This window comes from Hylobates moloch, unplaced genomic scaffold, assembly GCF_009828535.3.
Source record: "Hylobates moloch isolate HMO894 unplaced genomic scaffold, HMol_V3 SCAFFOLD_3, whole genome shotgun sequence".
Lineage (NCBI taxonomy): Eukaryota > Metazoa > Chordata > Mammalia > Primates > Hylobatidae > Hylobates > Hylobates moloch.
Window position 1 is genome coordinate 93637995 of NW_026652278.1, and position 16915 is coordinate 93654909.

The 16915-nt window shown below is 40.4% G+C and overlaps 1 protein-coding gene across 2 annotated transcripts in view; it reads left to right on the plus strand.

Moving 5' to 3' along the window:
• The first annotated feature begins 3891 nt into the window (after positions 1–3891).
• Positions 3892–16915, plus strand: part of KIF5B (kinesin family member 5B) — a 47753-nt gene continuing 34729 nt past the window's right edge. For both annotated transcript variants that reach the window (XM_058436568.1, XM_058436567.1), the window contains exons 1-2: positions 3892–4034; positions 11495–11582. In XM_058436568.1, the coding sequence (XP_058292551.1) occupies positions 3909–4034; positions 11495–11582 (214 nt within the window). In that variant the 5' untranslated portion in view covers positions 3892–3908. The remainder of the gene's footprint in view (positions 4035–11494; positions 11583–16915) is intronic.

Genomic DNA, 16915 nt, shown 5'->3' on the forward strand with positions numbered 1-16915 from the left:
TTTTGCAGGTATAGGGGATAAAGGTAAGAGTAGAATTACAGGTGATTGGAACTTTCTTAGCCTGGAAGTATAGAAGAATGCTGATACCAGTCATGAATTAAGTATTGGCAGGGAGCGGGGGATAATTCGTTTCATTTCTGGAATGCTAAATTTGAGGTTATGGTACAGCATTCTATACAAGGTGGCCTGTAAGCAGCTGGAGAGATGGCAATGTCAACATAGATGAAAATGTCAGGGTTGTAGATAAGAGACTCCAGCAATTGTTGAAGAAGTGAGCCCAGAGATAACAGAGCCAGGGCTGGGGACAGAGTCCTCACAACATCCTGCTCAAAGATTGCAAACTGGAGGCCCACCTGCCACATCCAGCCCACAGGGATGTTTTACTTAGTTCACGCATTATTTAAATTATTTTTAAATTGATGGCCAATTTAACTTAAAAATGGAGAGTTTTAAGGAAATCTGGATTATGTCTTTCTGGAAAAAGGAAAACTTGGTAGTGTTGGGCCCACAATTCTCCCTTGGTAGAAGCTGCATAGCCACTGCTGTCTTCGGATGGAACTGCCTCTGAGCAACCACAGTCCCTTCTAGTCAATTTCACCCACTAAATGGCAGCAAGAAGTGGCAAAGATTCTCCCCTTGACCAAACTCTAGCCAGGCTCCTCTGAGCCTTTCTTGAATAGGCCTCAACCATGACCTATAAAGACTTGAACAAAACATGAACATAGTTTAACAGCTCAAGGTCACATTCCTGGGATGACCCTTACCTCCTTTAAAGTGGCTTCCTGAGAAAATTCAAGACTACAGAAAAGATACTGTTTGTTTCAGCCAATACCTGAAGATAGGGTCCCTGTCTCCTAGGCTCTGTGGGAGGGCAGGAGCCTAACCTCCATAAGGACCAGTTAGCAAACCCAGATGGGTTCCATGTGGACCAAACCCCACTTCTTGCTTTTTGCAATTTTTCACTTCCCAAGCTCCAGCTAATCCCCCTTTGTATTTCTTTGTGCTCCTTTTAAAGCGTCCAGTTACCTCTATACAAGTCAAAGTTGAGTTCAGTTGACTCTGGCTTATTTTCCCCATTGCAATAGTGTGTTATGCATGAAAATTTGTCAATACCACTTTAGTGTCTGGCTTGTTTTATCTTTGACGGAAGGCTACTGGTCAACAGGAACCAATGACGGTATTAGGTTTCACTGTTGTTTTAAAGAGGGGCTGGCTGAGAGTATTTGTTTCCCTTTTTTCTTCAGGGAAGCCAAGAAAAGGGAGAAATCAAAGATGGAAGAAGATGGTGGCCATTGGTATTGGACGAAGTTGGAAAGAATTTTGAATGCAACTGAGAAATTATTTTTGAGAGGGACAGTGCTGACTTTTTCTGCAATTAAAGATAAGGATGACAGGATATAAATATGATGAAGGAACCAGGTAAAGAATAATAGGACTGAAAGAGTGAGAAAGTAAGACTCTACCTGCATTGATCAGACTGGACTAACAGACAGAGGTAAAGCCAGCTGAAAGGTAAGCAGAAAAGTATTTCTCTCAAGGACATATTACATTTATAAAGTGTCACACAAACTCCTTCTTTGAGTGACCTAATTTCTTTTTTTTTTTTTTTTTTGAGACAGGGTTTTGCTCTGTTACCCAGACTGGAGTGTAGTGGCACGACCATAGCTCAGTGTAACCTTGGCTCCTAGGCTCAAGTGATCCTTCTGCCTCAGCCTCTGTAGTAGCTAGGACTGCAGGCACACACTACCACGCCCGGCTAATTGTATTTTTTTATTATTTTGTAGAGACAAGGTCTCTCTATGTTGCCCAGGCTGGTTTCAAACTCCTGGCCTCAGGCAATCCCCCTTCCTCGGCCTTCCAAACTTCTGGGATTACAAGCACGAGCCATCATGCCTGGCTTACTGATTTCTTACTGAGAAAACCGATTCTACAAAAATCATAGATTAGAAACTGTTGCTTGAAATTATATCAGTAAGAATAAAAAATTCCACTCTTGCTTGGAGGACCTAAGACACAGAGAAGCAGCCTTGACTTCCAAGGCAGGTGAAGAGTTTTGGAAAAACGGGTTTCTGAAGACAACACTTACCATCTATCTTAACTGTAGTATTCGCGAAAACAGAACCTGGGGTCCATGGTGGTCCAGACCTGATGTTAATGCCTTTATTTGCAGCTCTGCTTTGCCTGGGGCCTCTCAAAAACACTGCTTCATTTAAATGTTATCAGAACTCCACACCTCCCAGAAAGCCCTGGGTTAATTCCATCTATTCCTTTGTTTGGTGAGATGCTCCAAGGTTCCTTGAGCGTGAACTCTTCTTCAAGGCAGTAGATTAATAAACCTGAATCTGTTGAACTCTGAATTTGTTTCTGGAGGTATTAGGCTGATTGGGTGAGCACAGGTAGCCCTGGAGGTTTTCATAGTTCAGTCCTTCATTTTACAAACAAAAATTGGGGACCAGGGGGAGGAGGTGTTACTGCAGTTCTGCAGCACCTCAGAGCCACTTCCCCGTGGAATTTTATGGTACTCATCTTCTAAAACTAGAAGGCAAAGTCAACTATGGAGTGGTTTTCCTTGGATATGTAACGAGCAAATTTACCTAGGCCTTTTTATAAAGACCATCTTTAGGCTCCAGGTCAGTCATTCCTCCAGCATTGGGATTGATGAGTTCCGTATGTTCATTGCCGGGGAAGTGCGGGAATTCGCTGAACTTCGTGGGGGCGGCGAGGGTGCGGGTTGGATGCAAGGCACTGGGCGGCTGGAGTGACAGAGATGCTGTGTGATGGGGGTTGAGGGCTCTTCCCCCTCCTCACCCTATTGTTCCACATTTCTTCAGCAACCTTCTTCATTCCTTAGGAAAATTTTCCTTTTTCTTTCTTATTTCTGTTTCCCCACATCCCAGTCTCTCAGGAAAGAGCTACCCTTCGTTGAATTCTTACTTTTTTCTGGCAACGCGCTCTAAAAAGGTGGGCCAGGAATGATTCCCCCCCACCCCCAGACAAAAATGAAAGCAACACTTCCTTTTAGGAATATAGTACTTTATGTTTTTAATTTTAAAGCTAGTCAGGTGACACAGTGCGAGTGGAGAAGAAACAAATCTCTGGCTGTGAGCAATTAGTTGCAAACACCACCGCACCCGGACCAGCCTAGTAATTTATTTAAACAAACAACATTAAGTAGTTAAAGCAAACCCCTTCTCCCTCAAAGAAAAGAAAGCTAAGTGCGTCTGCCTTAGCTCTGGGGAATTCTTCCGCGGCTTGGGATGGCGGGTGAGAGCTGCCTCCCTGCGTCCCCAGAAACTTCTGCGAGAGGGGCAGTGCAGTAAAATTTGAATCTGCGACCCCGGGCCAGGAGTGGCGGTGGAAACGGCAGCCCGGCCGCAGCGGCCGGGTGCGAGCGCGGGCACCGATTGGTCGCCGGGCCGCCCGGCCCACTGCGCCTGCGCAGTCCTCCTCCCGCACCGCCCAGTCGCCCAACAGCGGCCGCAGAAGTGATCGGGCAGCAGCTGGTCAGCCGGCCAGCGGACAGCAGAGCGGGCGGACGGGTAAGCCCGGCCTGCTCTTTGCGAGGAGGAAGAAGGTGGCCACTCTCCTGGTCCCCAGAACATCCCCAGTCCCCGCAGTCCGCCCATACTGTCGAGGGGGACGCTGAGGAGCCGCGGACGCTCTCCCCGGTGCCGCCGCCGCCATGGCTGCCATGATGGATCGGAAGTGAGCATTAGGGTAACGGCTGCCGGCGCCGGCTCTTCGAGTCCCGGCTCCCCGGCCGCCTCCGCCCGGGGAAGTGCAGCGCGGCGCAGCTGACTGCTGCCTCTCACGGCCCTCGCGACCCCAAGCCCTCAGCTCCGGCGCGTTCCCTGCAAGACTGAGCGGCGGGGAGTGGCTCCCGGCCGCCGGCCCCGGCTGCGAGAAAGATGGCGGACCTGGCCGAGTGCAACATCAAAGTGATGTGTCGCTTCAGACCTCTCAACGAGTCTGAAGTGAACCGCGGCGACAAGTACATCGCCAAGTTTCAGGGAGAAGACACGGTCGTGATCGCGGTGAGTGACCCCCGCCGGCACCCCTCATTCCGCTTCTTCGGGCCGGCCTGTGCGGGGAAGTGGCAGGGTGCAGAATTGAAAGGGAGCGACGGTGTCCCCAGCCCTCCCCGGCGGGGTTTGCGGGTTCAGATAACCCAGTGGAGGGAGACTGCGCAGCTTCGCGTGCGTTCCTGGATCGCCCCTACCCCAGTCTTCGGCGCCGGGAGACGGGAGGCGCCCAGCCTCAGCCCTGGACACTCCCCCACCTGGGGCAATGGAGGAACGTCCGGGCAGCAAGTTCAGTGCACGTTTGTCTGCGTTTGTGTGTGTGCAATTACGGATACTGTTGGTGTTTTGGGTTAACCCCACATTTGCCATTCAGAAAATATGTAATGCTAATGTAAAGTTCAGCTGGGGACATTGAGCTCTGAGATAAGCCGTAGTATAGTAAAGATACTTAGTTTTATAGAAACATAACCAGTCCTTGAACCGTATTGTTTCCCTCTGGGAGAAGGAAAAAGCACCAGATACAAAAAAAGCACCAAACAGATAACAGATATTATCTATACCTCAAACTTCCACCACTTTTTGAGTGATGAAAGACTTTTCATGTTAACAATTACAAATGGCAAATCGATGATTGTAGAAAGAAATAGTTGAGTTTTTTTTTTTTTTTTGAATCGGGATGATCAATTTTGTTTAATCTAGCAGACCTAGCCGACTTTGGTTGGGTCCAATAAGTGCTCCGAAAGACAAATCGCACTCTTGCTAGGTTTTATGGGATAACAGCTTAGGAAAAAGTATTAATTTTTTGTTTTTATATCAGACAGAAAGTATTATAAAAACAAGCTTATAAAAAAGATAAAAATTGACCAGTGTTAGATTCATACTTATGCAGTTAAGGTCCGTCTTGAAGAAAATTGATGTTTGGTAATCCCAAGAATAGTGAGATACTATTTTTTTTTTGTAATGAAAAACATAACTAGAGTTGAGTGATCATTGTCAGTGAGACCAGAATGTGAGAGTTTTTTAAGGTCTGATCTCTGGCATTGAAAGGTCTGAGAAAATAGCACTCCTAGTTGAAAGAGATTAAAAATTAATTGTGAAGTATGACATACCAAACAGTGAACTGTGACTAAATTATGTTGCTCTTTGTTGGTAATGCTGTGTAGTAGAACTAACTTTCTACATTGTTACCATGGTATGAAATTTTAATATGTTGATTTTTCCTCTACTGCCATTCTATAGTTAATACTGTATAGGGGCTATTTAATTTGGAAATAGGGCAGAGGTCACAGGAGATAGGACATGGATGATTGAAAGCATTGACACTGAGGACAGACTAAAGTTCTTTAGGGTTTTGACGTGAAAGTTTCTCCAAAGTTCAGCTCCAAAAAAATGAATGTCTTAGCTCCTTGGTAGGCCTTTGGCAAACAAGTCATTAGGCCACTAACAGTTGCCAACTATTACTGTGTAAAGACTGTCAGGCCAGTTCTTTGTTAACAAGTCCACTAGAAAAACTCTTGTGTAAATGACATCATAGCCCGGCAGAGGCGGAGTAGTTAAGCCCAGTAATCCTTTTCCTTTGGGATGGTATATTTTACATATAGTCAGGAGGCTTTCAAGGCCTGGATTAGTTGTCAAACTTGAGACTATTAGTTTCTTAAGAGTTTTTGTGATTTACAGTACTCAGCTTCTGCAGTGGTTGGCACATCAAACCTATTTTTCCTTTTACACTTGTTTTAAGAATGTCTTATTTCTTCAGATTTTGTGTTTACACAGATCTGTAGTTATCACTATGATTCTTTTTGTTGGAATGCTAAAATTTAGGATTCATAAAATGTACTAAGATTAGAAGGTAAACTTTGATGAGGCCCAAATATGACATCAACTATGAAGAAAGAACTAAAGGAAAATGAATAAAGGAAACATACATTTATTCTAGGTTTCCATTGGGAAAAAGTTGCTTATAAGTTCTGTTTCAAAATTTCAGTACTCTATATAAATGATAATATTAGGGATAATGGATAGGTTGTTGGTTTGTGAATCCGTAATGAACAGTTAACCTTTAGGTAAACTGATAAGCGTTTTAGTTGTTTTTTGGTTGGTTGGTTGGTTGTTTTTTTGAGATTTTTTTTTTTTTTTTTTTTTTTTTTTTTTTACGTGTAAGCAAAAATACATTACAACTGAATAACATAGTCTTAAAAAATGAAAGGCAACATGTTTTGGTTCATTGTTTTCAGAAACTAGTTTCTTGCATATAGTAATGACATTAATTACTGAGGTCTCATATTTTTGTTCAATTTTTTAAATGAATTATTTCATTTTGTAAAAGGTTATAAGAGCAGCCAGGAGGAGCGGAATTGGAAAATCTCTGGGTAAAATCTTCTCGGTTTGGTTTTTTTCATTTTACTGGTTCCTAATCCTGATTCATAATGAACAGTTTAAGAGAGAATTGCTGCAATGCAGCATTTAAAACTAAATTTTTAAAAACATGATTTAAGAACATTTTGTATACAATCTTCTGTTTAGATCAAAATTGAAAGAATATTTTAGTTTATGATGTTAGAAGCATAATCAGTGCTCATGGAGAAAGTAATTTTTAAGGATTCTGATTTTCTTCTAACTTGAGTTTTTAATACTTTGTCTAAACTTTTTTCCTGCTACTCATGTAATCAGTGATTTTAATATGACACCATGGCAGGCAAATCTTTCATAGTGTTTCTCTGTATGCTGTACAGCCTTTAATACAGAATTTATTTTTAATTAAGTGCTTGGTGAAGTGCTATAAATGTAACATTGAATGAAATGAATTATTTTATGAAAGTCTTCAAGTGATATAAACTATTTGCTTTAAATTAGGGAACTTGTTACCCGCAAAGCAAGGACAGGGAAACAGTTTATGTCTTTGAAATGAGCTTGCTGAAAACACTAGAAAAAAATCAATAGAAAAAATTAGGAGCTTGCTAAAAAGACCAGGAAGAAAAATCAATAAAAAAATTACATCTATCTATTTATGAATCATGAAAGTAGAATATGGTTATTTGCATCAAGTATCTTTACAAATCATTATTCCTTATATGGTACACCCTAAAGGCTGCCAAAAACAAGCTGTGGTAGTTCCGAGAAATTAGAAGAGAATAAAACTAATTAGATGATCTTGCCCAGTTCCTTGCCTAACCAAAACAAGATTCTCCCTTTTCAAGTGGATGATTTGGTGTTTGAACCTTCTTGATTACCTTAAGAGGGAAAAATGAAGGAGAGGAGGGAACCATCATTACATACCTTTACAGTTGTGGAATGTTAGCCCACTATAGTGTCTAACTAAGGAAAATCTAATATAATACACTCCCAAGTGATCTGAAATGATCCGCTATTTAGAATTCCAGAGAAAGACATATCCCTGCCAGAAGGGTGTCCTTCATAACCAAATTTGGTCTTCAGCCTGGTCGGTGCATACTCAAACAGGAATCACTTCCCTTAAGAAACCTAAGGTATGCAGTTGAGATCAACTTACTCCTTTTTGATTTGTCCCCTTAAAGCATCAGTCGGATGTGAATGCATCTTGTGACTTGGAGTTATTAGTAAAATTGAAATCTGAAACTTGGAAGATCTTTGAAGATATATGGGATTAAAAGCTGCATAATGTACATTTCGAGGCTAAAAACCAGGTTTGAAAAATACAGATGTCCAGATGAGTTTTTCTTTAATTTATTTGAAAAATAGAGATATGCCTTAATTATGGACCATTAGAAATAATTTTTATGTTTCACAAAGTCTTGATTTTCATTCCAGAAAGCCAGAGTCAGTCAGTAATTTATGGCTAGATATTTAATTAAAACATTTGCCTGGCCAGGTGCGGTGGCTCACGCTTGTAATCCCAGCACTTTGAGAGGCCAAGGCGGGCGGATCACGAGGTCGGGAGATCGAGACCACGGTGAAACCCCGTCTCTACTAAAAATACAAAAAATGGGGGAGGGGGGAGGGACAGCATTAGGAGATATACCTAATGCTACATGACGAGTTAATGGGTGCAGGAAATCAACATGGCACATGGATACATATGTAACAAACCTGCACATTGTACACATGTACCCTAAAACCTAAAGTATAATAAAAAAAAAAAATACAAAACAATTAGCCGGGCGTGGTGGCGGGTGCCTGTAGTCCCAGCTACTCAGAGAGGCTGAGGCAGGAGAATGGAGTGAACCCGGGAGGCGGAGCTTGCAGTGAGCCGAGACTGCGCCACTGCACTCCAGCCTGGGCGACAGAGTGAGACTCCGTCTCAAAAAAAAAAAAACATTTGCCTTACTTAGTATTACAAAATCATAATTTGGTTTTGCAATCAAGATAAGAAGACTGTTTTGTCAACTTAATGCTAAGCACTTAATTTTTATTTAACAATAACTTCTAGAAAGATAATCACTCCAGTCTCAATTATTTTTGTTGGTGTGTTACCTTTTAATAGTTGCCATTTATATTATTTTAGTAAGGTTGTAGTGGTAGTTTATATGTTTGCTTTGAGTTGATAACTAGAGTAAGCAGCTTCATAAAGTACTTCTGAAGACAGGCTTCACTATTAAAACTGTTTACTATTATGAAGCTGTTTACATTATTTCTGGCATATCTCTTGGTAAATGGTTTAGGAGCACTATTTTCTGTTGATGTAAAAATTGAGGCCAGGCATGGTGGATCATGCCTGTAATCCCAGCACTTTGGGAGGCTGAGGCAGGTGGATCACTGGAGGTCAGGAGTTTGAGACCAGCCTGGCTAACATGGCAAAACCTCATCTCTACTAAAAATTCAGAAATTAGCCAGGCGTGGTGGCACATGCCTGTGGTCCCAGCTACTCAGGAGTATATTTGTAGATACATATAAAATTCTCTTGACATTACTTGATCACTTACATTAGATCCAAGTATATAACTTATCTTAGTATTCAAGTTTTTATCTGGCCTTATCCTCTATTACTCTTTGAACCCTACAGTCTGTACTAATTATTTCTAAAATTGTGTTACTCATCTACAATATCTCGTATCTTTATAGTCACTAAATGAATGTCTGCTGGATAAATGAGGGAAAATTACTTTCTTTTTGCATAGAAAAACTATTAGTATGGTTCATTTTTGGGTGGCGATTGTTATTTTGATTGTACTTCACATTTGTTTTCAGAATTGTTCACCATGAATATATCTTGTGTCAGCAGTAAAATAATAGATTTCTTTTAGCCACACCTGTAGAATTGAATGTTAATTGTTTCAGCATCTGAGAAAAGGATACGTTCACATGTGTCATAACTAAAGAATAATCAGACATCGATGCCTATTTTAAATTGATGCCAAAGTGAAATCAGCTTCTTATATCTGTCAGTAATGCTTTCAGCTTTAGGGGGAAAACAAACAGCTAATAGTGGCTTAAATAAATAAGAGGATGTTTTTCTCACATAACAAAAAGCCTGGGTATAGGCCCTTCATGGTTCCTCACTCTGTTATACTTTGTCATCCTTAGCTGTTGCTTTTCATCATCCTGTTTGTCATATTTGCAAGATGGATGCTACAGCTCCAGGCATTCATTCCAGGAAGGAGAAAGGGCAGTTTTAGCTGAGATGGTCCTTTTTATCAGGATAACAACACCCTTCTCAGAGACCTCAAACAGACCGCCACTTCATATTCAGAGCTTGGTCATGTGACTACTAGTTGCAGGGAGACTAGACTAACAGGTATTTGGCTTTCCAGCCTATTTATTGGGAGGTAGCAAGGGAAAGGGGAATTGGAAATGGCTTTAGGAGTGTCTGGTTCATTGTTACTTTTATTTCAGACTTTGAGGTGGGGATGTGGAGGGTAGTAGGTCTTTTTCAGCTAAGACTTAGGAAGTATTTTCTAATGTTAAGGGCTTTTTCTGGGGTCATGATTGTTTTGTGTTTTAGGGCCCAGCTTCCTTCCTTTCCTTTAGAAGAAACTAGAGAACAGGCAGATACTTGCAAATACCTAGAACCCCTTGCCTCTTATTTTTGGATACCTACTCTTTCTCCTAGATTATTAAATTGTTCCTGCAAGCATTTAAACTTCCTCAGGTCTTACAAGTCTTAAAAAAAAATGACTTTCTTAGACATACAGCAGATTTTCTGCACCACTTGGTTACCTCCCATTCTTTTCAATCCATTCCAATCTGACCTTTGTCATTGAGTACTTTTTAGTTTTGTCTTGGCCTCACAACTGTATTTGACATAATCACTCCCTCCTTGAAAATTATTTTTTTTTGACTTGCATGGACACCACTGATTTTTTGTTGTTGTTCAATACCCCTGGCTCCTTCTCAGACTGTATTAGTGGTTCTCTGAGAGTGGTCCATGGAGTCCCCAGTATCATTTCTGGGGTCCAGAAGATCAAAGCTGTTTTCAGAATAAGATGATGTCTTTTTAACTGTTTTGATATTTGCATTTGATCCTTGCTCCTTGTGCTTCAACTTAACAACTTCCGTTGGTTTCTTGAATGCTACTCTGTTCTTTCTGCCTTAGGATCTTTAAGCATCCTCCCAATGCCTAGACTACTTTCCTACATGAAACCTTTTTCACCCTTCATGACTAATACTGGAGAGAGTGATGATGAGTTAGTTGCCGCTTATTCTTCAGTTCTTAAATATTCTTTCTCCAAGGGTGTTTCCCTGATATTCTGCTTTCCTGTAGACTTAGGTTCTCCTCCTGTATTCTCTCATTGTACTTTCATAGCACTCAATTGCATGAGTCAGAATTCTGGTCACTTAATTGTTTAATGTCTACCCCACTATTATTTATGCTCCACTAAAGCAGAGAGGGAATCTGTCTTGGTTATCATTCTAGCATGTCATCTCACATTCCATAAGTATTTGTTAAATGAAAGAATGGTTGAAAAGCTGTTGCAGGACAGGCATGGTGGTTCACACCTGTAATCCCAGCACTTGGGGAGGCTGAGGCAGGAGGATCTCTTGAGCCTAGAAGTTCAAGACCAGCCTGGGCAACATAGCATGGTGGCACATGCCTCTAGTCCCAGCTGCTCAGGAGGCTAAGGTGGGAGGATTGCTCGAGCCCAGGAGGTTGAGGCTGCAGTAAGCAGTGATTGTGCCACTGCACTCCAGCCTGGGTGACAGAACCGAGACCCTGTCTCAAAAATAAATAGGTATTTAAAAAAATAAAAATCACTCAGCAATATTTGGCTGCCATAGTAGTGCTAATTATAATTACTGGGAATTATAATTGTAATCACTGGGCCCTGGGATTGCAGCAAAGACTAAAGACCATTCTTGTTTTCCTGGAGTTTATTCTAATGGGTTTGTACATGGTGATCCCTAAGATCCCTTCCACTTCAAAGATTCAATGATATCAAATTATGCATACTAGGTATACTATTTTGAAGATTAAATATATTATATGATGGCATCTGTAATGGTTAGAAATGTCCATTTACCTTTAATTTGTATAGTTGAAACACTTTTTTGTTTTTCAGTCCAAGCCTTATGCATTTGATCGGGTGTTCCAGTCAAGCACATCTCAAGAGCAAGTATATAATGACTGTGCAAAGAAGATTGTTAAAGGTAAATATATTTAACCTGCTGAGTTGTCTCAGCAATAAGTAAATAAGTTTGTGATCTTTTCTACTATTCAGCTTTCTTTTTTCATTTTAATGCCCCTTCTAAGTTAATTGCAGAAGAAAGTTGTTTAAATAATAAAAAGGTCAAATACAATTAGTAAATATTCTATTGCTCAAATTCCATGATCTAATTATATACAGTACCTAATTAAGGGTATTATGAGAACTATGTTACACACTTATTAAGAGATGCATTTGTATTAGATATTCCCAGGAGAGTTTCCAAGGTGGCAGTTCTAGAAAGAGAACAGTATGAGAATGAAAACAAAATGGCTAGACATATTTCTAAAAAGTAGTGGAAAATGGCAGTCTATCATTCTTCCATTCCATTGTTATTCCTTCCCCAAAGACTTACCTATCCCTTGAGGAATTTAACAAGGGTTGCCAAGGGTGAGAAAAGTATGTACATTCCAGTTAATATTATAACTTATACAAGAATATTTATAATTTTATATATTCTAAAACCATTGAATTTTAAAGCTGAGAGAGTGCTCATTGTTTATCTGGACTCTTAATCAAAGGAATGGCTGTTACTTTGTGATATGATTTATTTCATTTTTTGACAGCTGTAGTTCTTACAAAGTGCTTCTTAGATTGAGGCAAAATCTGTGTTGTGGCATTCACCACATTAAAGGATTTGGGATTCAGTATAAAAGTAGGTGGATTAGGATAGCATAGGAGCACAGATGTTCATCCTAGTAACAGGAGATAAAGTGGAGTTTTAGAAGGTTTATAGATGAGGTGAGGGAGGGAAAATGTGGATGTACTCATTATATCAATTCCATATTATCTAATACAGGGAGCAAAGTCATCATGGAGATGAGGAAGGGGGAAGAGGTTCTAGGAAAAGGCATGAAATGGATGGATTCAGGCAGTGTGAGAGTATTGCCAGGCAGTATTAAGGGCCCACTCAAGGTTAGCTGCTGGAAGAGTTGAATTTTTGCCCATTTGGAGTTTTGCTAGGTGAGTACAAAAGAGGGAAGTGGGGGACAAGAGAATTGAGGATATTGTCAAAGGAGTGATTAGAATGGTGGACCATGGGATCTAAGGTGGTTAAGTTACAGGAAGAAGGATATGAGGGAGGCTGAAGGGCAGTGAAAAAAGGTGGTAACATTAGAGGGTTGTAGATCTCAGTGGGGTCAAAGATTTGTTGGAATCAGGGTACTGGACGGAGTAATAGAAGGTGAATACAGACAGTCCCTGACTTAGAACAACTTAAAATTGTTCGACTTTACGGTGGTGCAAAAGCAATACACATTCAATAGAAATATTCAATAGAAATATTTCTAGCACCTGTACAACCATTCCGTTTTTCTTTTTTTTTTTTCTTTTTTTTTTTGAGATGGAGTCTTGCTCTGTCGCCCAGGCTGGAGTGCAGTGGCGCAATCTCGGTTCACTGCAAGCTCCGCCTCCCAGGTTCACGCCATTCTCCTACCTCAGCCTCTCCGAGTAGCTGGAACTACAGGCACCCGCCACCACGCCCGGCTAATTTTTTGTATTTTTAGTAGAGATGGGGTTTCACCGTGGTCTCGATCTCCACACCTCGTGATCTGCCCGCCTCGGCCTCCCAAAGTGCTGGGATTACAAGCGTGAGCCACCGCGCCCGGCCAACCATTCCGTTTTTCACTTTTAGTATAGTATTCAATAAATTATATGAAATATTTAACACTTTATTACAAAATAGGCTTTGTGTTAGATGGTTTTGCTGAACTGTAGGTCAGTGTACGTGTTCTGAGCACATTTAAAGTAGGCTAGGCTAAGCCATGGTGTTTGGTAGGTTAGATGTGTTTGATGCATTTTCAGCTTAGGGTATTTTCAACTTACAGAACATTTATCAGGAAGTAACCCTGTTGTAAGTTGAGTAGTGTCTCTACTTGAAATTGAGATTATGGAAGCAACGCAGTTAGTAATGAAAAGGTAAACGTGTCGTCATGGAGTTGACTTCTGAGGTAGTAAAGAAAGGGTAAGGCCAGACATGGTGGGTCACACCTGTAATTCCAGCACTTTAGGAGGCTGAGGTGGGAGGATTGCTTGAGGCCAGGAGTTTGAGACCAGCCTGGGCAACAGCGAGACCGCATCTCTGTTTTTAAAATAAAAATGAGAAAGAATAAGATCGCAGAAAATTTGGTCAAGGAGCTGAGAGGCAGGGTATTTTAGTGGGATTATCTGCTACAGACTTTGAAACCACCAGTACTGTTTTATTACAACAGTAATGGTATTGGTGAGAGAGAGTGAACTGGGTACTGAAATCTTCATAAAACGAAGGGGAATTAACACTTGTAATTGTGTAAATGACTGCAACAAAGAGGAACAGGGTCATCATGTTGTAAGCGTCATGTGGTTTTCCAGAGGGATCTATCATAGAACACAATTTTATTACATTCTTTGATTGAGACATACTTCTGTCTCATCAGTACAGTTTAAGATTACATTAGCTTTCTAACTAATAGAAAGTTACCGATTCATGAATTCGTGGGCAATTTGAATATACAGGTCTTTTTTGTATCTCTTGCCGCCAGCTTTAAGCCCCATTCCATACTTTCACTTTGGAGAGCAAACCTTTAAAGTGCAGATTCCATTTTGTTCATTTTAGCTCTTAATCATATTTTGAGTTTTATTTTTATAATTATCTTACCGGGGATCTAGTAAGTTGGCTGTCAGCACATTTGATAAGTCTATTAAAGTGTCAAAGGCTTTGAAGTTTGAAAAATATGATTCTAAATCATTTATAAAGTGCTTAATGGGTCATGGTCCCTAGGTTAATCTTCTAAAATGAATAAGGTTGTTGGCAGTTATTTCAATCACACTGTTTGGGTATTCAGCCGACTTCAGAGCCTCTTACCTATACAATTGGCTAGTCCTTAGTTTGTCAACATACTCACAAGAAAATGATGAAAAACTTGAATCCTTTTATCAAGTGATGGTGCATGACTCTAGTATTTGCCCAAGGTAGCAGTTGAATAACAATATCCAAACAGGAAATGAGATTAGTTCAACCATACTCTTTACTTAATACAATTTTGGCATACTTATTTCCATAATCTATCCCTTTTCTCATTTTGAAAATGTAAATAACATTAGTATCTTTTATTACCTTTGTTCTCTTTGGCTTTTAAAACTAACCTACAGTAGCTGTGAGATTTTTATCCCTGGAATGTAATCCTCCTTAGTAACTAGAAACTTGGGCTCATTTGAAGCCATTCTTTTGCTGTCATACTATCCACATCAACCTTAAAGTCTCTGTCAACAATGTTTATTCTGTTGTTCTGTTTTGAGGATCATATTTGTGGAAGATGGTAGTAAGTAGAAGTACTTCTGTTTTAATATCATCAGTTAATATTTTATGGTCTTTCCTAAGCAATGCAGGTTCATTCATTCATTATTTTTTTTCTGAATATGACTTTTAAAGTTCTTTTTAGGGCCATAGTTTTTATTTTGTTTTGGTCTTAAAGTTACTTATCCTGGACTTTTATCTTTCTCATGCTCTTCTTGTGAGTTCTGTCTCTCTTGTATATCCTTAGTTACATAGTCTCTTAATAATAGGCTCATACTCAGAGTTTTTCAAAATCTGTTGTTTTTTAAGTGGTACCTAATCTTAAGGAAAAGAAAAAGATGAAGTCTGTTTTCCTGACGTTTAGGATACATGCATCTATTACTTTTGTTCTGTTTTATTACTATTTGCAGTTCTAAGATGAAATTGTTTGCTTCCTGAAATTTCTCTTCTTTTCTCAAAATTTCAGTCCCTTCGTCATCCTGCTTTACTGTTTGGAACTGCGTTCAGGATAATAGTTCCCTTCTGTGTAATATGGTAAGAGTATAATCTTTGGAATCAGACAGTCCTAGATTGAATTCTAGGCTCTGCCACTTTCTTGCTGTGTGACTTTTAGCAAGTTACCTAACCTTTCCAAGTCTCCATTTCTTCTTGTGCAAAATAGGTACTAGGAGTTGTTAAGCACAATACAGGTATCAACTGCTAATTGTGTCCTCTGCCGTCTTCTTTTTTTTTGTTTTTTTTAATTGAGACGGAGTTTCGCTCTTGTTGTCCAGGCTGGACTACAGTGGCGCCATCTTGGCTCACTGCAACCTACCTCCACCTCCCGGGTTCAAGCAGTTCTCCTGCCTCAGCCTCCTGAGTGGCTGGGATTACAGGCATGCGCCACCACGCCCTGCTAATTTTTGTGTTATAGTAGAGACGGGGTTTCTCCATGTTGGTCAGGCTGGTCTTGAACTGCCAACCTCAGGTGATCCGCCCACCTTGGCCTCCCAAAGTGCTGGGATCACAGGCGTGAGCCACCATGCCCAGCATGTGTCCTCTGTCTTCTTAGAGGACATTATTAATTCAATCAGTCGTGTTTGTATTTGGGATAAACTCATAGTCTCAGCTATTTCTACTGTACAAAATTAGACTTCCAGCAAGTGTTAGAATACAAAGTTTCTATCATAATCTCTTCTTCTATGCAGCCTTTGTAATTTATGTCAGTATCACCTGGCCGTGATTTCCTTTTATCTTTACCCAAGTGCTCTGTACCATTTTGGAGGAGACTGTATGTGGTAGCTGGTGGGACTTGTCCTGGACAAGGATTTCAATGTGGTAAAGTTACCAATAAATACACGTATTTAAGGAGAAAGATGGCATAGGGGTAGGTGGTGGGTACCTAGGGAGGTGTGAGGACAGGAAAGCAGTTAAATACATGGTAGGTTGTACTTGGGACAATCATTGTTAAACAGATTGGATGAGAAGCCATGGTTAGAAATTGTTGGTAGGCAAAGATCGGCAGAGTGATGGGCCAGCTGGGATTTCTTTTGAGATAGGGATTTGATGAGCAAGTTGCCAGTAATGACCTGAAAGCAGATAGTACTCTCTGGGTACTCCGACAAGTTCATTGAGAATGCACTGGCTCATAATTATCTGGACAAGTTTATAACTTGATTTTACATAGGGCTATTACCATTCCCTATTTGTAGATTTGTTAGATACAATTGTTTCTTTTGAATAAGGTTTATCCACTTGTATTCTCTTGAATTCTGAATCTGAGTGATTTGTTTCCCTTGTGTTAAGTAGCTATTTATTCAGTGCTCACTATAAGCATCTCATCAGGTCTTTGTAGATTTCCTGTTTTTTCCACCATGGCTTCCTGACCTAAACTTTCTGCCGCTGTATTCACCTTTGATTTTTCCAGATGTAGCCTGCCTTGTATTTATTTTGGTTCCTCTGCTCCTTGAGTATATAGTACAGTGGTTAAGAGCAGGTCTCTGGAGCCAAGTCTATTTGCATTT